Source organism: Meleagris gallopavo, chromosome 2, assembly GCF_905368555.1.
Source record: "Meleagris gallopavo chromosome 2, MGAL_WU_HG_1.1, whole genome shotgun sequence".
Lineage (NCBI taxonomy): Eukaryota > Metazoa > Chordata > Aves > Galliformes > Phasianidae > Meleagris > Meleagris gallopavo.
The window spans coordinates 8,988,233-9,016,026 of record NC_139405.1 but is presented as its reverse complement, the minus strand read 5'-3'; the positions used below and the strand labels follow the sequence as shown (position 1 = coordinate 9,016,026).

General features: G+C 38.1%; 1 protein-coding gene across 1 annotated transcript in view; it reads left to right on the top strand.

The window, feature by feature from the left end:
• The window catches only part of ALK (ALK receptor tyrosine kinase), a 291,809-nt gene that overhangs the window by 123,743 nt on the left and 140,272 nt on the right, over positions 1-27,794 (top strand). Inside the window, exon 4 of the mRNA XM_085218861.1 lies at positions 7,762-7,957. Within this exon, the coding sequence (XP_085074987.1) occupies positions 7,762-7,957 (196 nt within the window). The remainder of the gene's footprint in view (positions 1-7,761; positions 7,958-27,794) is intronic.

The window sequence follows — 27,794 nt, the reverse complement described above, 5'->3', positions numbered from 1 at the left end:
TCATTTTGGCTTTCCCTTTAGGTATGTCTGTCCTGCTCACAATGATGAAAAATTCTCCCATCTTCTAGTCTCAGAACAGAGATCACAAAAATAACTTGCTGTTTACTTTTGTCAGCAGTAGATGAGAAGATGCGTGTTGGTTAATCAGCAGTGCAAGGCTGAAATATTTAAACGCTTTTGTCATTCTCTAGGAAATATTTTAATCTCAGCATTGAATTTCGAGTTTTTAATTAACTACTTTCTTTGGTTCAATGCTTTTCAGCTAGGAGCAAACACTGAGTCATTTAGGAAATGGGATGTAACAGCATCTGGTTCTAGCTCCCATTACAGTAGACAATACCTGGAGCATTTACTTGTTGTTTTCCATTTGAAAAACTAGCCATAAAATTATTGGTGAGCAAGAACAGACTTCAGATAGAAAACAATAAAATAAGTATAATGATGGAATTCAGCTTTTTATATGGGCATACTAGAGGTTATCAGAACTTAAACTGATTAATAATAACATGGTCTTTTTCTGAGCCTAATGGTTTTCCTCTGGACTCCAGGCTATGTTCTAGGGAAGCAACAGTGAGCATCAAAAGGGCTGCAAGAAGGTCACTGCTTGAGGCTGCTGCCTCTTTGTGTAGGACTTCAGAGTTACTCTAACAGAATAGGTAGATTAGTAGGGAATATTCCTGGTACTGGAGTTGTGAGAAAAGGAAAAGACTCGTCTTCTAAAACTTCAGGTTATGTTTCTATAGCACTAGTGTGGTTTCCAAGGATCACAATAAATATTCGTTATTTGAGGGGCGTGGTTTTATATGAGTGGTCTTTGACTTTAAGAGAAATTAAATTTGCCTGGTGCTTTGCTATGAGAACAAAATCGGTCTTTATTTTGCTTTATCAGTTCTTAGCCCTTCCCTTTATATTTAGGAAATTAAATACCTGAATAGGAGATGATTTTAAAGACTTTTGCCTTCCACATTTCTTCTCTGAGACCAATTTCCTCCACATGCCGTTTTCAGTTGCTTTTACCAAATGCTGAACTTCTGCTATGAGAGTTCTACTGGAATAGTTAATTTGGAAGTTGATGGTAAATAAGGAATCTGAAGACCAGCTCTGTGGGATGTTTTGTGATACCAGTGGAAATGCTCTTTCCAGTCAGCATCTCCAAAGAACATAAAACTTGATTCATTTATTTTTCTACTGTATAGTCCCTGACAGACGTTGACTGTTAATAGTTTTTACAGCTCTAATTTAATCTGGTAGGGTATTGAACTTGCATGTGAAAGGTAATAAAATCCTTTTAGTACGAAGATGGAGTTTATGTTCAGAATAACACTCTATCAGTTTTGCAAAGGGCTGTTAAATTTCTGCTTTATAACTGTAATCAGATTAAGTTAGCCTCACATTGTCCTGAGCCCTGCTTTTCCGGAAGATACATTAAACTTACAAAAGTGTGATCTCTGGGAAGACATCTCCTTAAACACTTTAATTCGGGTTAACAATTAAACGCTTAGCACTTTAATGGGGACACTTTAATTTGTATCAGGTATCAGCATGTCCACTGTGTATTATTAGCGTGGATATGTTAGAAATACTATACTTGCCACTTCATGAATTCTAATGCATGCCACTTTTGTAATTGATTTTTATGTCCCCTTTCCTCATTTGATGTCATTTCTTTGGGATCATACTTGCATGTGTGGTGTCTGGTATACATGGACATCTCACGTAGGAAATCTTAGACCTCGAGTGCAAGCTGTACAGGTGCCTTTGTGTTTGCCCCAGAAGAGCTGGTTGCCATTTTTCTGCAGTGAATACTTCCCTGGAAATCATTATCTTCTTCTGTAACTTCTCAAGCTGCTAACTTTTTGGTCTGCAGCCATCCTTGCTAGACAGCTGCTTCAGAATAGGCAAATGATATGTTAGAGCTAACTGACCTCACTAAGCATCATGGGGTTATTTAGCAAAAGAAACTGATCCGGCTCTGTGCTGTATCTGCCCTAAAGTTTGTCAAGGAAGGCTTTAGGGTAGAAACAGATAGCAGATGCATTCAGAGCTATTTAGGCAATAGTTTTTGTAAGAGTTAGCAACAGAATGGAAGTTTGCCAATTCTAAAAGCCTATTGATGGGCTCTCTTTTGAATAGCTATCTGCTCTTCATCTTTGAAACATCTTGCTTCTAAGCCAATGATCTTTTTGTCATGAATGTTAAAATGTTATAAACAAGCTTTTGAAAGATCAACAGCAATTTTTCATGTGAGCTATATTAATTTGTCTTATTATATTCTTTTTATGTCCACTGCAATAAATTCCCCTGCTTAAGTGTAAATATGTTTTCATTTGTGTTCATCTGAAGAGAGAGCAAACTGCCAGAGTCATTATCAAACACAAATGGCAGGATGAGGAAAGCTCGCACTATGACATCAGCTATTAAAAGTTAGGGAAAATATTATTTGAAGCTGAATACTGTGATGAGTTTCTCATATATTTTCGGAGTGTTTAGGGAGAATGTGGAGTATAAAGTATTTGCAGTTTAAATTGACGGTTTCTGCAAAGCCGTATCAGCCAGTAGGGTTTATGTCATGTAACGCAGATACAGATGTGTTTGTTGAAAAGGACTGAATGCTGTCCCCACTGCAACCACGTGGTTCTGCATGATCGTTATGAATGAGCTCATGACCTGGGAAGTGCTAAGTGGCTGGGTCTGTGGCTGTATATCTAGTTACAATGTGATTATTTTAACTGCATCTCTTTAATATCAGCACTGCACTGTGCAGCCAGAGTCCAATTTAAAACCTGTAACAGAAGACTCCTGAAATGACTCATTGGTGAATATCTTTTTGAAAATGAATAGACCATTCAGAGTCCTGATTTTAGCAATTAAAAGGTCCGTGCTGTGCCATGTACTGTCAAATACAGGTCCCTTCAACGCATCCTTGTTGATTAGTTGGGACGAAGCGGAGAGAGAAGAGCTTGATTTTTGTGCTGTGGTTTTCTGTGTTTGGCTACTCATTCTCATGAGTAGTACAACATCTCACTGACAGTGTGAGCCGTGAAGAGACCTTTCAGCTCAGGTTACATCCTCTCGCATCAAAATAGCAGCAGAGGTTTGAAGCTACCGTGATTTTTCTAGCTATTCACCAAGTAAGATCCCAAGAGCCTTATTAGAGCTAATAAAGGAAAATAAGTGCAAGGAAATTATAGTGGAATCTTTCAGTCTTAAGGGTCTAAGTGGTAGTGTCAGATAGAGTTTGCCACGTAGATTCTGTCCCATCAGAGGGAAGTAGAAAATTAATGAACAGGTGGGTGCATACCTCCTGATTTTGCCAGATAATTGGTGTGAAACAGAATATTCTTCTCTCTTTCTGCATGGATGGGGAATTGATTTCTGTACGTTCTTTAATTCTTTTGAAGTAGTGTTTCTAATCCGGTCCTGGACACAGTGCTGGTATTGATCCCATGGGAGGCTGTCCTGTGAAACAGTGGCAAGCAGTGACTGAAGGATTGTGCTTTTGAGGGAAGGAAAGAGTATGAGGATTTGTGTTCAAAATGTATCATTTCTCACTTCAGACACTTCAATTACTCCTTTGTGGGTTTGACACCATTGATTGCAGTAGCATAAGTCCTGTCAACAGTAATGAAATACGATGTGGGCCTCTATCAGCAATTTGTTGTGCATGTGTGTATGTAGCTGATTGACTGACAGTTACATTGCTTATGCTTCAGAGACACCAAATTCGTGAAATTGGGTTTGTCTGAATTGCTGTTTTGAGTCTACTGCTTACGTGGAAAAGAATATGTTTAATGTTAATGTACACTGTTATGTTCCAGGTCTGGTTACTATAGGAACTCACTGCTCTGCTCTGTAACGAGTAAATCTTAAATTGTAGCTTGGGAGGGCGAATCTTCAGATTCTTGTGTGTAACAAAGCTTCTGCGTGTTCTGTTTTCATAGCAGGTCTCTCTCATTTTAAGTATGAAACACAAACACTCTGAATAACAGGACCAGATGCTACTCTGATACTTCTTTCATAGGATTTACAAATTAGGTTAGCAATAAGAGCAAGAGTTCCACAGCAGACAGTATTGTCACCTGCAAGATGGCTGAACTTGCAAAAGCAAGAACAAAGTTGTATTTATGTGCTCCTTTATTTATTTATAAATAATGAGAACAAAAAGGTAATCTGTTCTAGCTTTAATACTTGCCTTCACAGGACGTTTCTGACTGAGTACTGTTTGTGTGGCCAATGCTGCTGAATATTATGTCTTTCAGAATGATTTTCTAGACATCGCTCCACAGCAGTGTAGTTTGGGGCTATTCCTAACATCCTGTGCAAGTATGGCTGGGTAGCTTTCCACTGTGGCAGAATGGAATCCCTTTTAGCAATATAAACCAGCAGGTAGACTTGTCCTCACAATGGTTAATAAGCCAAAATTGTTCAAGGTGAACCCTGTAAGCATAGCCAAGGCATAGGAGATTAGCAACTAACGTATTTATTGTGGCAGCTAGTGTGTTTACTACTAGTAAAGTCAAGTCCCAGGTCAGGATGGAAAGAGTGTACTAGTTTATTTACTCACTGCAAGGGACAAAAAAAAAAAAAAAAAAAAAAAGGAAAGGAAAAAGGAATGAGAGCTTTCTATTTGTTTCTTTGTTATGCTAAAAAACTTTCTGTGCAATACAGTAAGATGAGCAAATGGTTCTTGCACCTGTCACATAATCATCAGCAATTACTGCAGTGCTTAGTGCAGCAGAAGTCTTTCTGATCCTTGTTATGTTGGAGATTACAGTGTTCTTATGTGGATGATACAATTAAAGCCACAAGATTTAGTGCTCTAATTCTATTTTGTTGGCAATAAAAGAAGTATGAAACATACGGTTGGGTTTCTGTTTTTATTTTACTGACCAGCAAAAATATTGTGTATATAAAACTAACAATGACAGAGTTTGTTTAAACTCCTCAAGCCATCCCTTTAGTAACTGGATTAAAGGCTACTATTTCATATAAAGGAATCTTATTAATAGAAAAGTAGCAAATATGTTTCACTTCTTCATTTACAAGTCTTGACATCTGAGAAGGCCATACCTTATCTATTTCTGCTTGTTTCTTTCAGTACAAATATTTTCTAGTTTTAGATATGTCATTAATGTGATGTAATGTCAAGAAGACTGTTTTTGACAAGCATGTCAAAAATGCTCTTTATGATAAGTGTGTGTATGAAATATAGTAGTTGATAAGAGTCTGAATTTCATTTTTAGCCTTTCTGGTATTACTCTATTGAACCTGAGATGAATTGCCAAATTGGATTTTTTCAAAGTGGGGGACATTTGTGAGCATAAGTACAATTCCCAAGTTCTAAATTGGCATGTGACAGTGAGATTAAAATCTGAGCTCGTGACTCAACTCAGTGGAGAGAAGTGGGACCTGCTGAAGGGTGATTAATCAGATCCTTTTAGGATGAGACAAACTGTCATGGGAGCTGAGAATGGCTGGCACACACCAGTGTGAAGGTGAGCATCATGCATTTGTGGCTCCACAGGATTTCTTACGCACTCTGGGTCTCAGCAGAGCTTTAGGCAGTATCTACTCAGCCACATGGAAAATGATTCCTCTGAAAATTCAGCCTTGATATTTAAAAAAATAAAATAAAATAAGCTGCTACATAAACTGTTTTTGAGTCCATCCTTGTTGGGCCTTAATTTCTCTCTCTATGAAATTAAATGGTTTTTGAGGTCTGTATGTTTTAAGTACTAACAAAAATTTTTTTGGTGGACAATGCAGGAAGCAAAATCCTGTTTTCTGAACATCTAACCAGTCTTGCTACGATCTGTGGAATTTAACAATTTTCCTTGCTTCAAGTGTTGATCCCTTCCATTTACCTGACTGACCTTTCATTTACCTGACTACACACCTCAATGTGCTTGCTCTGTGGGAAAATTGGTAAATTGGTCAACTATGAAAAGAGAGTAATTTGATTTACCTGAAATGTGCAACAGTGTAATAAAAAATGCATTACTTCTGTCCAACTGGATAAGCCTCAAATGGTACTGAAATTATGGAGAAGATTATTCTGGGAGTTATTGAAAAACACCTAAAAGGCAATGCAATTATTTGTCACAACCAACATGGGTTCGAAAGGGGAAAGTCTTGCTTAACAAACTTAATCTCCTTTTGAGACAAGACTACCCACCTAGTTGACCAAGGTGAGCAGTTGTTGTAATCTTTTTGGATTCAGCAAATCTTTCAGTACTGTTTCTCACAGTATCCTTCTGGACAAAATGCCCAGCATACAACTAGACACAGGCATGGTGCGATGGGTGAGCGGCTGGCTGATGGGGCAGGCCCAAAGGGTTGTAATAAATGGGTCACATCAGGCTGGCAGCCAGTCACTAATTAGGTCATGTAGGGCTAGTTTTCTTCAATGTTTTCATCAGTGACTCCATAAAGGACTATCCTAAGTAAGTCTGTTGATAGTGCTGAATTGAGCCAATTGACTCCCTCAAGCGCAGAGAGGTCTAGCAGAGAAGAGATCTTAGCAAATCAGAAGGCTGGGTAATCACCAACTACATGAAGTTTAAGAAGAGCAGTGTTAGGTTTTGCACATGTGTTGGTGGGAGAACCTTGGATACGCGTACAGACCAGGGGATGAGAGCAGCCCCAAGGAAGGGATGTGGGGGTTGTGGACAATGGCAAGTTGAACATGAACCAGGCAGCATGCCCTGGCAGCCAGGGGGGCACCAGGTCCAGGTCCAGCGCTGCAACAAGGCCAGGGAAGGACCGTCCCCTCTGCTCTGTGCTGTGTGGCCTCACCTCCAGCACTGGTTGCAGTCTGGGTGCCACAGTGTAAGGACATAAAGCTGTTAGAGAGCATCCAAAGGAGGGCCACAAAGATGGGGAAGGGTCGGTACAGAGAGGGAATGGCATGGAGCTGTACCAGGGGAGGGTCAGAGAGTGAGGGAAAGGCTTTGCCACAGAGGCAGTGAGCATAGCACAGGCTGCCCAGGGCAGTGGGCACAGCCCCATTGCTGGAGCTCAGGGGGATATATACAGCTAATTCATGTAAAATACAAAATTAATACATTAGAAAGAATTAATGAAGAAATAAAATGTCAGGGTTTTATCCTGACTCTAGTGACTTAAGAATGCTGATCTCTTCTGTTTTAGAAGAGCAAACAGAGCTTTTAAATGTATTCTTTATTTGTGTGAGAAGAACAGATACCAAGATCTGGTATAATACTTGACCTTGTCAAATCGGGATGCCACTGGACCAAGGCAGTAATGTTTGGCTCTGGACCACATTTGGGAAGTTGCAGAGGTGGGAATAAAGTCCAGGCAATAATAAGTACATAAAAACAAGAATCCAAACGTTAACTTCTTTAGTTGCTTGCCTGGGCTTAAATCTGGAAGTCTCTGTAGCAAAATTAGGTTGACTGGTTTTTCTTTTTGTTGTTTCTTGTTTTTCCCTCTAATATTATTTATGGGCTTTTTTTTTTTTTTTCTTTATGCCTTTTCTTCTCGGAGTTAAATCTAGATATCATCTTTGTTTTGAACCATGCAACTGTGAATTGAAATGTTGCTTGCCTTTGAAGATCATGAAGGGTTTAACACCCCTTCAAGGGCACACTTTCCAAAGTAGGTGGCAACAATAATATCAGAATGACTGAGAACGCTGAATAAGTTGTGGCATAAAAATTACAAGTACTAATCTGTGCACTGCAATTTTCTTTGTCTTTTTCTTTTTTCTTTAAAGCTTTATTATTGCCTTATCTGTCCTAGGTTATTTCCTGTTTCTTAATGCGTCTGAGAGCCCTGTCATCATGAGCCCCTGGCTGAGAAGCAGCAGTGAGCAATGCGTAGTTCAAGTGGCTGTTTATAAGTTTTTCCGGCAAAGTGGAGAATATGTTGTTCGGATCCTTCCTATTGACGAAAGCAGCAGTGAAATTTTGACAGAGCAGAATCCAGAAAAACGTGGGTAAGTCTCATCCTCTCAATTGACTCACAGCGTGATTGAGAAGAGACATACAATTGTGTAGTGATAAAGCCACAAAATGCTCGCTACACATCTATTAAGGAGAGCAGGACACCACAATGAGTAGATACTGTGTGGGTCTAAGTCACTGCAGAAACTAGAGTTGCTTATTTAATTATGCAAAGCATCAGTAAACTCCTGGATCCACTTAACGAGTCTCTGTTGGCGTAATCTTTATTCTCAGTGCTTGCAAGTAATAATTTGATCTGATTTCTTTTTACTTCTCCTTTACCCAAGTGTGCTGTTAGGCCTAGAATATTAGTCTTTGCAATTTTGTGCATCTGCATGAATTTTAAGTTTTACTTTGCATTTGTTTTTTTTAAATGGCACCTCTTGTGAGTAAAGCAGTTCAGAGCTACTGCCAGCAGAAGAAAGCTTTTCATCTTTCAAGGGTGCAACTGTTTGAAATGTTTTATCATCTATGTGCAATTAAGATCAATTATTGATGATGTCTTAATTTGTCAGACTTTCCATTTATCCTTTTAGATTTTAGTTAGCAGAAGCTGTAGCTGAACACAGAACATATTTTTAAACACTAGAGTAGTGGAGTAATTCAGAATTGAATTTGGATTTATATGAGGTTAATATTGTCCCTGTTGTATACAGATTTTTTTGTTGTTGCTATGGAATGTGTGTTAAGAAGCATAATTTTTACTAAGCATCCCAAATGTTTTTTAGTTTTGATGTGATAAATTAGAGAGTTTCAAGTAGCAAATCCTGCTAGCTTGTGCTTGAAACAAGATGTGATTATCTGATTACTGTCTACAGCAAATTCTGTATTTTCCAGTAGCAAAAGAAGAATGTGCAGTAAAAAACCTGACAGAAGATAACCTAAGTCATAGAAACAGTTTGAATAGCAGTAATTTTCATATAACACATGGCCTATAAAAGTGAGGAGGAGAGCTTGTGTGTGGATCTAAATTGTACTTAGTTCCAGCAATATCATCCAAATTGTAAATTACTGTTGACGTCTGGGGAAAGGTAATTAGGGAAACTGCAGCAGCTGTCTTTTTCCTTAGCTCTTTGAAAATGCTGTGCTGTATGTCACAGCTAATAAACGTACTTTGTGCAAAGTTCCTCCTGCATTGGCAGCGGCACTGCTCCTTGGCATTTGCAGGGGTACTGCTGTGTGTAAAGTGCTTTGCTGTGCTGCACGGAGGAACTCTAGCTCACATCTGCGGGCAGGCAGAGCCCACCAGGGGCACAGGCAAGTGCCAAATGTGAGGAGCCCTAAAGGGAAGAGAAAGATCACTTTAACTATGATAACAAATGCATACCTTTGCCATCTGCTGAAGACAATACAGGCTATTCAGCTGCGCATTGCAGATGGCAGGCAGAGACTGTCACCACAGCAAAAGGAGTGCGCTTTTAAAGACGGTGGTCTTGGTTATAGCTTTGCTGTCAAAAACGTTTAGAGAAGTACAGTTTGTCCCACAGCAGCATTTCCAGGGCACGTAGGGTGGTATTGCTGTAGGGTAGGATTTGCCTATGGCTTTTGCCATGCTGTACAGCTGATTCACTGGCACTCTGGTGCTATAAAACTTTGCAAGTGGAGCAACTGGCCATTTCATTTTTTCCTCTCCACTCTTGTCTCCTCACCACAAGAATAATAGCTCTTCTCCTGCTCAGCAAAGCAGAAAGGCTCTGCTACTGTGCTCACATAAAGGTCACATAATGATAGTTAAGTATCTGCCCATCAGACTGCAGCCACAGATTATAGGCTAACATTGTTATCATTTGCCCTTAACCTTAATTCTAGAATTGGTAAGTGCTCCTGTGCCCTCTATTTGGAGTGAGAATAGTTGACTATCTCTGATTAAAAAAAAAAAAAAAAAAAAAGCATGCAAATCTCACTTCTGTAAAAACGTTTTCTTTAGGTAGGAAGCAAGAACAACTGATCAGAAGTCAATAATAATTCAACAAAGTTCTTAAATGAACTATCAATGCTATAGCGGGTATTCCTTTTAATATTTTAATTTGTGTTAGAAATTGCAAAAAAAAAATCGCATTGTCTTGTAATATATTCTTTGACTACTCTATCACAACTTTTTTAAAGCTCAGAATGGAAGGTAGTTGGTTTCCTCAGTGCTATAAATGGAAACAGCTCGGAGTTTTACAGGTGACACTTCTTCGCTTCAATGCGCTTTATGAACTGTTTTGCAAATAAGAGATGGAAATTATTTGCAGTTCAGAGTAAACCTGTATCAGCGGTTGTGACTCTATGCCATTGCTCAAAATCAGGCTTATATGAGAAAAAGAATGCTTTATTGAAACAAATGCACTTCAAGAATGCAGTGTATTAATTCTAGGCTGGATTTTCTCATGTCTTGAGCTATACCAGATGTCAGTACCTTTTTTCTTTCTTTTTTTTTTTTCTTCTGAACTCCATTACCTGAATTAAATGTATTAATATCTTACAAGGTGTTCACAGTTCATGTACATTCACAAGAGAAAAATGTAGATGCCGTCAGGTAATACTATTTCACTTGGTATGAAAGCAACCAAGCAAAGGTTTTGATTGGCAGCATGTGAAAGTAATTTTAAGTAAAATATGTGTACAGCCATGAAATTTTATTAGCAACAGTATAGCACCAAATATTTATTTGTTACCAGGATTCGATCATGCTGCGCTTGTGAGCAAAAGACACGTTTTCATTTGGGCAGATACTCAGCATACATTAAGAGTCCAAGGCAGAGCTAGTAATGTTCTGTTTGTTCCTATGGTCTCATTCAGCCTAGAAAAAATGTAACCTGGACCCATGGACTAGAGAAGTAATAATTTCATAGTAAAGCCTAGGCCTTACAGAAATTGTTATTTAGAAGGTGCATAATTGCTTTATTTTCTTACTTGACATATTTCACTGCCTCTCATATATTCTGCATAGGAAGAAAACTGGGTAATTTAAGACATGTTACGTAGCAGTAAGATAGGGCAGATGGAGCAGACACCAGGAACAGTATGCCAGAAGAGATAACTGCAAACGGTTCCTGACTAATGGAATACCAGAGTCTGGCAAGGGGATTCTTGGTTTGTATTATACAGAAACTTTGTGAAATAGAATAATAACTTCTCTGCATAATATTTGTAACGATCATTACCACCCAAAAGATAATTATCCCTGTTTATCAAATCAGCAGAATAATGTAGCTTTTTGATTTTTGCTTTTCTTTAAAGATTAAAAAAAAATAATCTTACTCTGAATTTAATCTTACTGGTTTTGGAATACTTTTAGATGGACCTTTGCTAAGCAATCTGCAGGACTGCTCTATGAGGAACAACATATTGCTATATTCAGTTAGATTTGTTGCATGGTAGAGTTTTTAGATTATCTGACTTGATATGGTTAGTCTCTTCTGCCTTCCTAAAAGTTCTGTTGTCTTTCACAAGCCACCTGCAAATGATTGAGGGAGAGAATCCATTCAGTGCTATCAATTCTTTCTCATGGCAAAAAAAGTTGTTATAGTTTCTGCCATGGAGCACAGCACTGATTTATCCCAAATGTCACTAGATGCATGTATGCTCTTTTGCTATTTTCCTGCGCCCACATTCATTTCTTGTTGCTATTTAATGGATTGCATTTTTGTGTTACTGTAGTTGAGCAGACAGAAAGTATGTGTACGTATCATATTGGTTATTTAGGAAAGCAGAGTTAATATAGCAATTTGAATGTTGACCAGGAGCTCCTTGGTGCTTGTCAGGCTGTCGCTGTGACCACTGATCTCATTTCACCTGTTAATTATTTTTCCCATCTGTTAAATCTGTAATTATGTGTCTATAATTATGAAGTTACTGCGATTGTAAATGTACTTAATGGAGTGGTGAAAACACAGAAGAAATCTTTTCAACAAGGTCAGAGTTTGTAACACAGGAGTGATTTTTATTTATTTTGACCTGTTTATTTCAGATAAGCTAGAGCTGGGCAGGTTAGAAAAATAGCATCCTACTTTTTAATTACTATTGTTACTTTACATTTCTACTATACTCTTAATAGTAAAGTGAAAGAAACAATTATATTACATACTGTACATCAAACAGAACTTCTTAGTAAGCACATAGCAAATGACGACATAACTTCAATTTGGTCTTTCATTACAGAAAATTATTACTAATTCCATAAGCACATTTTTGCCCCAAATTCTAGATCACACATACATCTTGTTACTGTTCCCATGAAGGCAATCTAGGCCTCCCTGAAAAATGGAGAGAGTGAAGAGCCTCAGATCAGCTATCTGATTAGGAATAACAAAATGTTAGACTTGTTGAAATGTTAACCTTCTGAATTGAGTTGAGGTGGGCTAGATAGTTACATGGGCCTCGTACTACAGACCCATGCCTGTGGGACACCTATGAGGGATCAGTTCAGGAACAGCATTCTGTGGGACAGTCCTTGCTCTGGAGCAGGAAAAGGGAGTGACCATGATAGAATGGCAGAGGTGGAGCATTAGGGACTGAGCACGACCTTCATTCCCCTGCCCCACGTGGAGGGAATAGGTAGAAGGGTGTGGGAGGGAGGAGATAAAAGAGGATGGATGAAGGGTGAAGGTGTTTTTAGTTTGCTTTTAGTTTCTCATTCCTCTAGACCATTAGTAATAGGCAATAAATTACACTAATCTCCCGAAGCTGTGTGTTTTGTCTGTGACAGTAACTGGTAAATGATCTCCCTGTCCTTATCTCAACTCTCGAGCTCTTTTCTGTTGTATTTTCTGTCCTGCTTTTCCTTTGTGGAAGGGGAATGAGAGAGCAGTTCAGGTGCAGTGTAACTGTCCATCAGGGTGAAGTCACAGCAGTACTAAACTATATGTCTTTTGACTTAAGGAGTCTTACGGAAGCTACCTGTGATTTTTGAGCTGAGTAGGATCTCTAGACTAGTTTAGAGCCTTAACCATTTTTAAGATTCATTTGAAAACTTTTTTGTAAATACACAAAGTAAAAGATGTCTCTGAAATAAAGCCTGAAATCTGAACATGCCACAAAATGCTGTTTGTCCACACAGACAGTACTCTAGTAGGTATACATATATATATATATTTCTGCACAGAGAACTTTTCACAAAGAAAGAGCATCTAGTTTTGAAGGTTACTACAAATCATGATAGGCTATTCCATTTCTGGCATATACAACTTCACTCAGGATTGATTGCATGGATAGATGTCAAGAGAAATAAATGAAGGATTCGCTATCGTCTGTCACATTTGACCTTGGATCTTGAAGTCTGAAGGTTATTCCTGTACTAGAGTTGTTCTTTCTCCTGTTCTCTTATTCTTTTTGTCTTTTTTTTTTTTTTTCTCCTCATAGTTTCTTTTGCTAGTCTGTCTCACAAATCCATGGGCTTAGTAGAAATAATTTACTTTCTTGGAACCCTTTAACCTTAAAAGTGCCTTTCTCAAGTTAGTGGCATGATGAATTTGCTTTTTTTCTTCTATTATTATTATTTTCTCCCTGAAAACATTTTACTAACTTATGGAGGGAAAAAAAAAATTGACATTGTTTTGCAGATATCTCTACTAAAACATAAGAAAACCAAAGACCAAAATATTTGTATCTGGGGTACTTCATATAAGCACTTAAAGTCCTGATTTAGAATTCTCCGTGAGAAAAATGTGCTGTGTATTTTGCTGCCTAAAATTGAGTTTAAATCGTCCAGTCTAAACTACTCATTTGTGAAGTCCAGTTAATACAGAAAATAATCTGGATGTATGGATTCATTAGAAACTTAGCTCTCCAACAGTAATGCCAGGCACCACTAATCCTCACTTTAGAAGATGGACCTTCAACTATTCTAGACAGAAAATTAGTCCTTAAGCTTCTCCCATGCTGTTATCCACTAGCCAACTCTTCGTCCATTTCTGTCTGGCAAATTGAATGCAAAAAAATGATTACATTTGTGTCCCTTTCCTTTCCTTTTCTTTTTCAAAAGGCACCATACTTGATGACTTCAATGTATCAGTCCTTTTCACAATAATTGCTCAGTTTTGGAAACATGTTTTTCTTCTCTGCCTAATAAAAACTTGATTCTTTCAGTATCTCAACTGTAGGTCTGAAGAAAGCTTTAACTCTGTTGACTGTGTCACCTTGAGGAGTTAAATCCTAGTTTATTTTCAATGGATGACAAGATTCAAATCCAAAGCCCTTCAGAAAATTTAAGGTGAAATGAAACCCTTCAGAGTTTTATGAAACATTAGAAACCTGACCTACAATTGTCTTCAGGTGTGCAAAGATTGTTTTCTCATTCCACTTGAGCACTGGATTATGTAGATTAAGTTGTCATTTTAGCACTGGAAGTAGGCAAATGTCTCTACATTTCTCCCATAACGTAGTGATTTTGCTGCTGAGAAACTGCTATGTAATTTCTTGAGGGAAACTTTGTTCCTATTTGTAGATTTTGTGCAGCGTTATTGAGCTTTTGAATGTGCCTTATTTTTGCATTTCAACTCAAGTGCACCAAAGCAGTAACACTTAAAACTGCTCCAGACAGATTTACAGTATCGTCAGTTGAGATTGGACTGTACCAGTTTGCTGCCAGACATATATATGGAAGTAAACTATCATAAAGAATGATATATTAATATTGCGAGAAACTGAATTTGGAGTGCCATTCATTTTTGTGGTATATCATATAGTGAAGCGATACTATTATATGACCTCTCGTGCCAACCAAAATGAACCAAATAAGTTCAAAAATGATTAATTATTTTTTTAGCTGTTCATTACAGTCTCAGTAAAGCTGATCAGAAATCAGTTTGGGGCAGCTACAATACCTGTTAGTGAGCTTATCTGGTTTCTGGAAGGTGCTTCTGTGCTTGAAGCCCCAGAGGTTATCACATCTGACCCTATAGGAAGGATGCCAATTTGGTCATGGTAACAAATCTGGAACATCCTTGAAAGTGGCTGTTTTGGGTGTTTGTTTTTTTGAACCCAAATAAGCTTTAATAAAATTTATTTCAAATATGGCTGAAACATCATCTCAGGCCAATCTGAGCAATGTAATCACTCTGTACTATCCAGGGCATAAAAATCTGTCTTCCTTGCAGGTTCCTCTTTGCTGGTTATCTCAATTTCCAAGTCTTTCTTTTTTTCTTTTTTCTTTTTTACTCTTTCTTTCCCTCATTCCTTTAACTTGTTTCCCCTGATTTATAGATCTCCTGTTTTCCTCTCTTCCCAAGGTTTCTACTTCAATTTTTAAAAGCCATTCTGAGCTAATCTTTACAGCCCTGTATTGCCACTAGCCCATTTTGTACTTCATATCTGTGTAGACAAGCCAGGATGAATTTCAGTTTCCTAAAACCTGCACAAACATCAACCACACACACCACCCAAGCTTCCTTTCACCAAGCATGCTCATACATGCTTCAGTTTGTCCTGATGTCTTGTCTTCTCCTGTTTTAAGTGTCCCTCCTGCAGTGCAGAATGGTAAGGAATTTCTTGGAATTTACATAGCAGAGGAACCCTGAGTATGCTTTCCTCATAGTTACAACACTTCCAACACTTGTTTCTGGAGACTGTGCACCATGCCTCATTAATATTGCCAGCCTTGTTTCTAGTTATTTTTCTGCTTCCCTCTAGCCAAGTTCTCTGTCATTCTGCTCTTGGCAAACTTTTATAGCCTGCAGCATAATTGCTTTCTCAATCTCCTACTTATTTTCGAACTTAAAAATAAATAAATAAATTTCTAGTTCTATGAAACCTCTTCTGCAGCTGTCCCACCATGTACTGTGGTTTTGTTGCCATGTGCAATTTCCTAGGAGCTTTCCTTGCTAATTCTTAAGAATCTAATTCTTAAGAATCTCCTTCTTATCTGAAGCAAATATACCATATTAAGTGCTTTACACATTTTTCAAGGTGCTGTAAGGAACGGGGATATAAGAAAGAAGGAGACACTTTTTAGCAGGGTCTGTTTTGATAGGACAAGAAGAAATAGTTTCAAACTAATGAAGGGAAGATTTAGATTGGATATAAGGAAGAATATTTTTACATTAAGGGTGGTGAGGCACTGGCGCAGGTTGGCCAGAGAGGTGGTGGATGCCCCATCCTTGGAGACATCCAAGGTCAGGCTGGACAGGGTTCTGAGCACCGGATCTAGCTGCAAGTGTCCCAGTCCATTGCAGGAGAGTTATACTAAATGACTTTTAAAGGTTCTTTCCAACTCAAACAATTCTGTGATTCTATGCCCCCCTTCAAATTCAGAGAACTGATTAACCAGATGCTTGCAAAATTTAAAATCGTAAATTTGACCTGTCGACTAAGAGCAACACTCGTATGGTTGATTCTATATTATAATCCAGGTTCTCAGGTAATACTCTTAAATTATCTCAGTTTTACTTCATGATGTGCACAATAAGATTTGAGTCCAGTAGGGCGACTTCACTCCCTTGCTTTAAAGAACACCTGCATTGATGCGTAACCAAAAACATTGCCAATTATTCTCATGTGCTTGTAAGGCAGATGTTTTCCACTGAAGAAAGAAGAGCAAGAACACTGATAAATTTGGACACTAACTTAGTTTACTTCTGAATGTATTACATCGCTTGCTCTGAAAGTAATGCCTCTTATTTATTCATAGATATATTCAGCAGTAATTGTAGGAGTTCCCCAACTGGAAAAATGAAAAAAAAAAATAAAGGCTACATATAACAGTTTAGTTTCTGATCCTTACTGCAGTGGCGAAGGAGGAAACGTGGGGTTCTTTTCAGTGATCTAGGAACGTGTGTACAAGGCCTTCCTTCTCAGGAATAGAGTGATGGCTGTTGTATTTGATACCAGTGTGAAACAATTTGCAGAGCTTTTAGTTTAAAATTCATGTACTGTATTTGATGATTATCTTTACTAATGCCTGAATGCATTTCCCAGTCATTTTTTCCTATCACGTAGCTACTTTTGTTTTCTCATTTCTCTGGTGCAGTTCTAGTACAGTACAAATGACATTTCTCTAATATAAAGTGCTGAGGGCTCTGTCGTGCCAGCAGTAACAAACTGTTAGTGTCAGTGATTAGTATGGCAAAAAAATGGTTTGGGTTTGACATCAACACCAATGGCAGAGTTTTCAGAGAAGACTGTCAGATGCTTTGCACACTGCTATATTACATCGGACTTCTTGTGTTCTCTACTATGGCAGAAGGTTTTTCCACCAACCGTGCTGTATAACATTTGTTCTTAAAATGAATCAATATAGCAAAGTTGGAATTACTTGTCTCCTCACTACCTTTTTGCAGGAATTGTATTCATCTGGTTTTCTTTGTGAGCATTGAGTTCTCTGAGTCACTGAGTACAGTTGCCAGCTCTTTGTAAAAGTCAGCCAATAACCTCATGACATTTGTTGTCTCCTATATCAGGTTGACTAAATATGATTTTCAACTGGAAATAGCAGCAGTGAAGTTTGTTTACTGAATATAATTGGAGCCTTTTCTGATCATCCCCAGCGTGGTGTGCCATTCGTGCTGATGGACTGAGGCCACAAAGATGCATAATAGAGTTCCTTTTGACAAGACAAAACTATTCTAATCTGGGACTTGAACCAACAGCACCATCTGCCATCCTTGATGAACTTTGCGTAAGGATAAAACGGCAGAAATTAAGCACAAGGCTAATTCTTTTGTGAGGCAATGAAGAATTTATGATTTCGTTTCATCTAGCAAGGAATGTGAGCAATAGAATCATTAAGTAGAGTGAATGAGACAAATTTAGCTGTCCTTCATATTCAGATCAGTGACCAGTTTTTACAATTCCTTTACAGTAGAATAAAATTAGACTGAGGGGAAGATTTTATCAAAATATTTATATCAAAATACTTTATTAATAAGAAACGAAATAATTTGATTTTATTCAGCATAAGAAAAATGCAAAATGTAGAAAAAATGTTATCCTCAGCAATGTCCTTGCTCAGATATGTTAAGATAACTTCAGTTAGAAGATTGCTACCAGTACTTTAAGTGCAGTGGATGACCTGAATATTTTTAAGCTGTCAAACATCTGCAGATTTTCTTGCTAAGTGTACTATCCTACCAGAAACCAGAAAATAAGAACATGAGTTGATCCACTTGGATGTTGTCTTAGCTTGAAAGGAAATGCTGTTTTCAAGTCTAGCAGCTGTCTATGTATCTCTGCTTCTTTTCTTTCAAAGTTCCTGGCTTTCAAGAGGCCATGATGTGGGGAATATATGCTAATGCTTTTGATGATGTAGATCGATATCAAAGCCATGATGATTATAGTTTGCTATTATTTCATGCTAGGTGACCTATTCAGGTACTTGTTTCTTAGAGATCTGTAGATAATATCTAACATGAGTAGATAACTTGATTTCTTTTTTTCTTTTTTTCTTTTTTTTGGGGGGGGGGAGGAATTTGGTTCTCTTTTCATTCCTATGGGCAATTTCTCCAGGTCAAGATTAGGTTTGCAAGAGAACCAACTCTGCTATTACTACTTCTGCTTTAGATAATGGATTCTGATTGCCAGGATCAAGGCAGTGGATGTTGGCAGTACCTCTCAAACACGAGAAGCACCGTCAACCTCATTGTTTATGAGCAGACTACTATCAATTTTTAAATGCAGTTTTCAAAGAACATCCTGCTTTGTTTTCTCTTCTTGCTTCCCACTGGTATTCCACTACAAAAGCAGGAAAAAATCCTATATAATTTTGCTGACTTCTCTCCTTAATAACTTGAAAAGAGACAGAGGGGTGCCATCTTGGAAAACAGATTTTCCATCTTTCCCTCACTTATCGGTTGTTTTGTCTTTGCTCACTTGCTCCTGCTCCCTCTGTCTCATCGTGACCTTGTCTTGTGGTTTGTTGTTCAAGACATTTCTCCTAACCAGGCTTTCCAATTCCTCAGTAGATCTCATTCTCTCTCTCCCTTTTCATCCTCACTCCTTGCCTCTAGCTTGTTCTCTTTGATTCAGATATTTTTCTTCTTAAAATATTCCAGGACCAGAGGCTGGGGTCTGCACAAAGCAGCCTGTGTGCTGAGGTCTGGTACTGCTTGCTGAAGTCCAATGTGAGCTTTGGACGCCTTCTTTTGTGTAGAACCCAGCTGCCACTTATGTAGGAAAACCTTTGCCAAGTATATACACACATCAGCCTGTTAGAGCCTTGCAAACTGGCCTCATTGAGGTGAATGATCTCAGGAAGAGCCTCCAAAGTGGAGCAAGTGATGCTGCAGCTGTCCTACAGCAGCTTTCATGGAGCGATCTCGAGGACTCTTAAAGCATTAAGACATGACTGAAGTAGGTAGTACTATACTGATGTACACAACTGAGCATTAAAGAGATATCTTAGCATGTCATTAGTGTTTGTATTCAGTAGAAGTGCAGCAGAGTGGCACTTTATTTACGTCGATATTTGTACTAAAAGAGTGCAGGTTTTAGTGGAGAGGTGAAATGTTGAAGTCTGGAATTTATTTCACCAGAGATAGTGAAGTGTATCCCCTTCACCTCAAGTGAGTGGCCAGCCCTGTTTGTTGAGAAGGCATTCATCCCTAGAATTTCAGCATATGCACAAAATCCAAATGCTGTACTTGTTGTATTCTAGGAGCACTTGCAGGGGCACTGTAAAGAGGGAAAAAGATTACACTCAGGTTAGGAAAGCTGTAAGTCTGCATCCAGTCCTAGATTCTTTGCCTCATCATAAGCACCACATGGCAGACACGTTTCCACCCCACAGGGGACAGGCATTGTAGATACTCGTTCAGTGTTCTTTTCCCTGTGCCCTCCCAACATTTCTTGTCACGTTAATTTTCCCCACTCCTAAGACACTGATGTCTTTTTCTAACTCAATCGTGAAAAAAAAAAAAAAAGAAAAGCAACTTCTTTTTCAAATTAATCACTACTCAATCCCAATTTCATGTGCCTTTGATGCCTGGTTTTAATTGCATTACAGTAGAAAGCTTCAATGAGCAGAGAAATTAAAATCGCAAAAATCCTGATTATTTTTTTTTTCTTCTTTTTTTAGTTATTTGCCTCTGCAGTCAACTCTATCTCTCTCAAAAATGTCGTATTAGTTTTCCTTTCCTGACAGAGTCACAGGCTTAACTGCAATCATTAGGCTATGCTTCAGCTCCAGAACATAGGAGAGGTGCTGTAAGCCGTGAAAAAAACTCTGCCTCTCGTTTGAAGCTAGACTTTATTTCAGAAACAAACAGCCATTTGGAAAGTAACCCCAAGTATGTAATAGAGTCTCAGGGATGTTAAGAAGGGGGCAAAACTCAAAATGAAGCACATCATATCCAATTGAAACGCCACAACTGCACAATTTCTTTTACCTAGAAATTGTCTTCCGTGAAATCAGATTTTTTCATGGGAAAAGTTTAGCTTTGATCAAGTGTTTTGCCTTAGGTCAGCTGAATGAAGTACTGGTTTCTTGAGCCGGCCCCAACCAAACACTTTTCAGCTATCTCTTCAGCTTAACATTGGGTTTCCTTTTGCTGCCTGGGTTCATGTGCAGCAGTGTTTCTGTGTCCTTTTCCACAGGGATGTGCATGGTGCCTGTGGTCAGACTGCATGTCTGCTCCAGCCAGGATGTGGCATGCCATGGAAGCTGTGTAAATGTGAGCAGTGGTGGGAAAGTGAGTGTACAAGGAATAAGGGCACTGCGTGAGTTGCTGTGCTGTACAGCACTACGGCGGCACAAGAGTGCATTTTAATGATGAACTGAGCCTGGGAGAAAAGCTGCAGGTCAGCTCAGGAAAGTGAAGTAAAATATGCAGATAAATGAATCTGAGTGTTTTGCTTTAAAATTGCAGTAACAAACGTCAAATTCATTATTGAAGATTTTTTTTTTTTTGATACTTCATTAGTATCCAACCGAGGAACATTTTCCCTCTGATTTTTAGATAAAATACATCAGAAATATAACTATTTCTCTGAGATGGGAGTTCTGATTTGTTCTTATAAGCTGTGGTAATTACTTTGATTAAAGTTCAGATGAGACATTGGGAGTTATCACGTCTTTACTATCCTGAGAACTGTATTGGGATCCCTAATATTCATAATTACACGGATCTTGCTCTTAAAGAAAAGCACACGGCAAGGGCTGAATCTAAAGGCATTATTTTATAACCATACAGCATGTGTGTGTCATGAGGCCAACCAGAACAGTTCAGCAGGGGCTGAGACAATTTTCATTTCCAAAACTGTAAGGCTGAATAATTTCAGCACGCCCTATTTGCTTCTACTGTCTTTAACCTCTTGTGATGAGAAGTGTGGCAGTGCTCAGACTTCAAAATAACGTTACTTTGTGAAGAAGAACCACTCTGTTGTAGGACGACTTTACTAATAATTTAGACAAAAAGAAATTGCCTATCAAATTGCTAGATTGCAAATCTTAGATTTGTTGCTACTTACCAACTTGTTCTGTTTCAAGGGATGATGTGACAGCATTTTAACTTTCCTGATGTTTTCTTAATGACTTCTGCTAGTAGTCTGCTGTAATAATTTATGCCTTGATTGTGTTCAGTTATCTTCTGACTGATAACACTGTTTGTTTTACAAACAGCATCCATTGTAATGTAGCTGCTTGGTGCTGGCACAGCAAGCCGCAGTAATAACTTCAGCGGGTTAATGTCATCCTTTACTCTGTTGTTGCTCAATTATAGATCAGAAAGTATTGTGTTTTGTGTTCATTGCCTGTGACAGCCCTAGGTTACCTACTGGAAGTGATGTGTACTATTTTTTCTCAGTGTTTATGTGAAAAATGGAGCTGATGCCTTTTTATCCGCTCAGAAGTATTTCAAATGTTCTCAGGAAGTTCAGAATATCCTTGAGGGACAAAGACATACACCATTCTAACAGTCTTTTATACTGTTATACTTTCCATCAGAATAGTTATTCCAAGTTCAGGATTCACAGGTTGTCTTTGTAAATTGGAAAAGTTGCTGACTGGAATTTGTTGTTCACAGCTTGCTTGGCCCAGATACTTCTCCAGTCTTTTCTCTGTACCACCCTGAGTACTTTCTGGGATATGCTTGATCCTTTTCTCTTTTCTGTATTTCACATTCCCCCTTCCATTCCTCTCAGAGTCTCCCTCAGAAGTGTGTTACACTCTATGCAGCAACTGGCCTTTTCTCTCTCATTTCTTAGATAGTTATTACTGTGTTGTATCATCATCACTCCCCTCCTTCCCTCCTGTCTCACATTTGGTTTTATTTGGTGTGAGAGGCCTGTGATGCACTGTTCAATGCTTATGTATCTAGCAAGAGAGACAGAGAGACATATGCTTTACTTTCTGACTCTTCCAACAGTCTGCTAAGTCTGTAACTTCCTACATCCTTCATCCTGAAGAGTGACGCTGCTGATCCTTATTCCCTTTTGGAAAAGCTATCAGTGTTACACAAGTCTCATCCATCTGCTTGGGAATGCAACTCTAAAATTATTTTTAATGGTGTAGAAGAATCATAAGCTCAATATGTTTTCAGCCACAGAAGTAGAAAGAAGGGAGGGTGTGTTCCTCCAGCTCATTAATCAAAATGAGAAATGAAAACAGCTTCCTAGTCATTTACTATTTGCTCCAAAGTAAATCTATCTAAATATTAGTGCACTGATGATAATAAAAAGGGGAGGGGGGAAGAGAAGCAGGAAAAAACCCTTGCCATTAGCTTGTCACGCTCTGTAGCAAGGTACATGAGAGACCAAAGATATATGTACTATGGCATTTCTGTAATGAAAACTTGAGCAATAAAAGTGGTTTCTGCTATGTTCTGGAAAAAGGAACTCTCAGAGGAAACACATTAACAGTATTTCACATTACAAATTATTATTGCATATTCAGCTATTGTTTCAAATGAGAATTGTGTGTACTGCAGGGTGAGAAAAGAAAGATATAGTTAGTATTTCTTCTGTAAGCGTAATTAAGATTTTATGCATCTGGCCATATCAGTTCAACACTACAAATTTAAGTTAATACTTTCACAGAATGATGAATTGGTTGTGCCTAGGATACTCGATGGGCTTACACATGTAGTTCAGATTACAGTTATAATGGCTGAATACATATCTCTTCTCTTTCACTCGCCTTAAATGGAAGAAGGCATTCCAGTGTGAAAACAAGACTTACTGGATGTACATGTTAAGCAATGATCTTCCCTGTGGTATGAAGGTACAGACTTTATGTTGTAGATCTTCTATATTACCAAACAATACTATATATGCTATGAGTGAAAACTGCATTTTTCCCACTGTGACCAAAGAATTTTGAATGAGTTAAATGCTTTATAAGGAGATTACCTTCTTGTATTTTGTTTCATCCACTTCCCTTACTCCATCCAGGAGGTATGTATGCATGGAAAGCTGATTATTACCTTCTTACACTGTAATTAATTTTTTTTTACCTTACCCAAGAGGTCTCGGTTATCTTCAGAGTGATTTGGAAGAAAGTTTACAATATAATTGAGAGTTTTTGTATTAATATACTGATAGTGGGAAGTTACTGTGTTGTTAGAATGCTGATTTTTTCCTTACTCCTTTGTCCTCCATCCTAGAAGAAGCATCCGTACTTCATGCCTTCATCCACCATCCTCCTGTGACTGGAGAGTTGGCTCCTCCACTTGTCGTTATGAGCTTTTTTGTAGCACCTGGAAATGGCCTTCCAACTCTTATCTCTGAACTGTGTTTAGCTGGCATTGACCAATTACCTCAATTTGCATTTTCTGATTAGCCAAAGATCAGTGAACAAAATTACTGATTCTTTTTTTTAATTTGTGCTTTTGAATTTGTCTTCAAGTTTGTATGAAAGGGAGAGAGAGCTTATTTTCTTTGTGCATTAATTTCTGGGTGTATAATTGGAAAAATCTTGGAGGCAACCAGAAAATGTTCCAAAAGTGGCACGTCACTGAAATTCATGGTTCTTTGCCTCTCTAAGCTGCAGAGTAACAGAGCTAAGGAACAACTATTTCCAATTTCTACAATAGCTTATATAAAAGGCAGGAAGAACAGATGGTGTTTTATCTTAAGATTCTTCAGTTTACAGACTGTCAGGTTGGCCGAATTTTAGGTAGGGTCAAAGAAACATCTTAACACTGACTAACCAATCAGTATGAACTGACAGAAAGCAGAATGACATTAGCAGAAATTAAGAAGTGTGGTTATAATTACTGATTTCTGACCACACCCCACTGTCTTGCCCTATTTACCCTTGCTGTGGCCTAGCAGAGTGGGATTCTAGACATACAGGTGCTTTAGAAAACGTTCCAAACAAGCATTCCTTTAAGCTTGCCACTTATATCTTATGTACTGCTTGCATTTGTGCCTTGATGATGATGCATCAAACATTAGGATATCTAATTCTTATCAACAACAATTCATTTATATTTACATTAAACTTATGTTAACAGTATCATTAACATCTTAGTGATCTACAGCATAACCTTATTACTATATTCTCAAAATGCTTCTTGTTGGTGGAGGTTTTCCAAGCACTTCATTACTAGCCAGAAATGGTTCCAGCAAACCACTGAAACAGTATATTTCAGTGAAAGGAGTTAGTTTTCCTTTCTCTTCCACTGAGATTGCAAGCCACAGTGGCATCCCAAGAAATCCTGACTGTACTCAAAATGGCAATTAAGTGGTGGGTTTTTGTTTCTATTTTTTTTCCCCCTTCACAGTTGCCTGGTGGAGGATCTGAACCACTCGATTTACTTGCAGAACCACATTCTGGGAGGGTACAACCCCAAAAATTCTGGAGGAATGAGTGTGAGAATGAAGCACTGTTCCAGAATAAGTTGATCAACTGTTCATTTGCCGTGAGGTTGCTCATTCAAGGGAGGTTAATCCTGGAGCTCCAGTGTGATTGAGGATATCTTAGCACTGTACTGAAGACTGAACGATTTAATTCATTTATGAAGTAGTGTAGCTAACCAATCTATATTGCAAATACAGCGTATTATAAAGGTGCATATCAGTGTCTGACTGAAACTAGAACTGACTAGAAATTAACAGCTTGTCTCAGTATATATCTCAGGGAAAGTTTTTGTGTGATCTCCTTTATTTCTTTCAATATAAATAATATTTTGAAGTCAGGATTTTCCTGTGGTGCTAATCACCCCAAAACAAATCGAGTGGACTTTTTGTGAATACTGCTGTTTCTTTTAAAATTTCTCTTCTGTGATCATTTGTAGCAAAATATATGTGTATAATTGTATGCACAGGAAACATGGAGCAGGTACAATCTGAATCAAAGCAAACTTCTCTTAAAAGATAGTCACTGAAGACATACTTTCAGCTTTACTCCACTGTCAATAACTTGTCAAGCAGTGTGTATAAAACACTTACAGACTGGCGACTGGAAGAGTGATATCAAGTCTTGTATATAGAATCAGGTAAATAGAGCATGAGCTTTTCAGTGTCCCAAAACAAGCATTTTCTGATGACAGTCTTCTGCAGGGTAGCATCAAGTCTTTTCACTGTCCACTTCTAGCTCTTTTGATTATGAGTATGTCCATAGAGGTTAACAGTCTTTCGTGCAAATCTTAAGACATCAACCAGGAGTGCAGCCATCTTCAATGCATTTCACTTTTCTGGTATGTTTTGAAATATGTGGAATTAGACAATGCATCTATGAAGTATTTTTACGTCTTTCTGTTTTAATGTGTACAGCATGTGGCAGATAAGCTTGGTGAAAGAAAGGCATTGAAACATCTCAACAGAGTGTCACCCCCTGGTAGTTTGGTTTGGTTTGATTTTTCTGTTGCAGTTCTTTGTTTTTTAAGCAATATGGGAAATTGAGCCCAGATCTCCCTGCCAGTTTTATCTTCAAAACAATATTCCAGAAAGTAAATTTTAATATGTGAATTCCAAGCAGCAACAGTGAATTGTAGATATAATGTTGATTTTCAGCTACTGCCAATGCTGGCTGCTAGCAAGCTTTCCCTGGGGGAGATGGTGTGAGATGGTCATTAAGGCAGAAAGACAAAGTAGAGGAACAAAGAACTGATACTGATGCATGACAGAATTTAGCTATGTACAAATTAATGCTTTGCACTCCAGCAAAAGATCTGGAATAAAAAATTCAGGTAAAAATCTGTAGGACTTTATCAAATACTAAGCGTTTTTTATGGTGACTTTTCTGCTATCCTACAGATAACAGATCAGAAGTTCAGCAATGTCAAGGGGCTGTTCGCAACTCCGTATTCAGAGCGCAGCAGTCCTGTATCATGGTCCTGTGTGGTGTTATGAGACTTCTTCATTCTCGGGCTGCTGTCCTTCTGAACACTTGTACAATTTTGCTGAACTTGGAAGAAGTTTGGTCATCACATTGTTTATACTGCCTTTTTTTTTCTTCTCTGTAAGTGCAGTTTTTCCATCATACAGCTGTAATTGGGATCTCAACCTCCAGTTCTCTAAGTAATAAAAGCAAATTCTGTAATTAGAAGTTTTATGGCTTTGGACTGATAAAATAGACCAACAGATGAAATCACTTCATTCTCCAGGATAATTTGTTGCCCAGAGCAGATATGATATCTTGGAGTATCTTCCAGAGTTCACAGGGAGATAAGAATAAACATATTTGTCTGTATGAAATGAAACCTGCCCTAAATATGAATATTGGGCAAAGTATGACATTTATAGGGATTCAAAAACATCTGATTTCAGAGAAAGTATAGTATTACCCCACCACTGAGATGAGAGGTGTTTTGTGCCTTCAGTTGGACTAGAAGAATCCAAATACACATCTATGACAATTCTGTATTAATTCTGCAAATTTATGTCTCCTGGAATAGCACCCAAACCTAAGAAATTCTTCCTTTAACGACTATATAGTTTGTGATCAATTTCCCTTCCACAAACTATTAGTGGTGGTCGTGCGCATTTGTCAACCTTAAATGGCAACTTAAAGAGGTTGCCAGCTCTAGTCAGCATAATGGAATGGGTAGAATGTTTTTTATTAGTTGAAAACTTGACCTGCTGGGATCTGCTTTTCCTAGCGTTATTTGTAAAGTTTGTTGTTGTCTTTCATGCCAGTAGGTTCTGTTGTTTTTCATTTGCTGTCATAATTTTCCAGCATAGGGAAGAACAGGTCAGACTTGGAGTACTGGTTAGACCTGTGTCCCTGTTGGTTGTTCCCTTTGTATTCCTTTTCTTTCTCTTAGTACAATGAAGTTTCTTTTGCCCTTAAATTAAAAAAAAAAAAAAAACAAACAACAAAAAAAAAAAAACAAACAAAACAAAAAAAAACCAACGTGGAATTAATAGCAATTCTAAAAGATTTACCAGTAGCTGCTGTCATTATGAAGACCTTAAGGGTAAGCCAAATCTCTGCACGTTATGACAATGACATTCCTATCTCTTGGAAACTGGGGGCGTACATACCAGGGCAATCCAGGTTTCCCACTTCTGGGAAAAAAAGGCAGTACCAATGGTGCAGAGCTACAGTTAGATGCAAAGAATTAAAATTTTAAAGTTCTCTCATCAATCTCATTAGCTCTTTCTCAGATACTTGCTATTACCACCTTTCTAGTTCAGCATAAATCTTAATCATAAGTTGAATCTTCAAGTTCAGAATGCCAATAATGAAAACTTCCACGTTGTTAAGTTGAATATAGTTTGTTCAAATCTGGAATGGTCTTTGGGAATTTAGTCATCTGTTGCTCCCGACTGAGTCACTGGAGATATTTCCACCTGTAAACTGCTAAATTGTGCATCTCTTCTTTCTACTATTTCCTTTTCAGTTTTGTGCGTACAGCATTCACAGCTCTTACATAGCATTCAAACAGAAATGCGTACAGCAATTTTGGAGGGCGTATAACTTTCTGCTTTATCTTCTGCAAGCTGCCAAACTCTTATGACGAATCCAAGCAC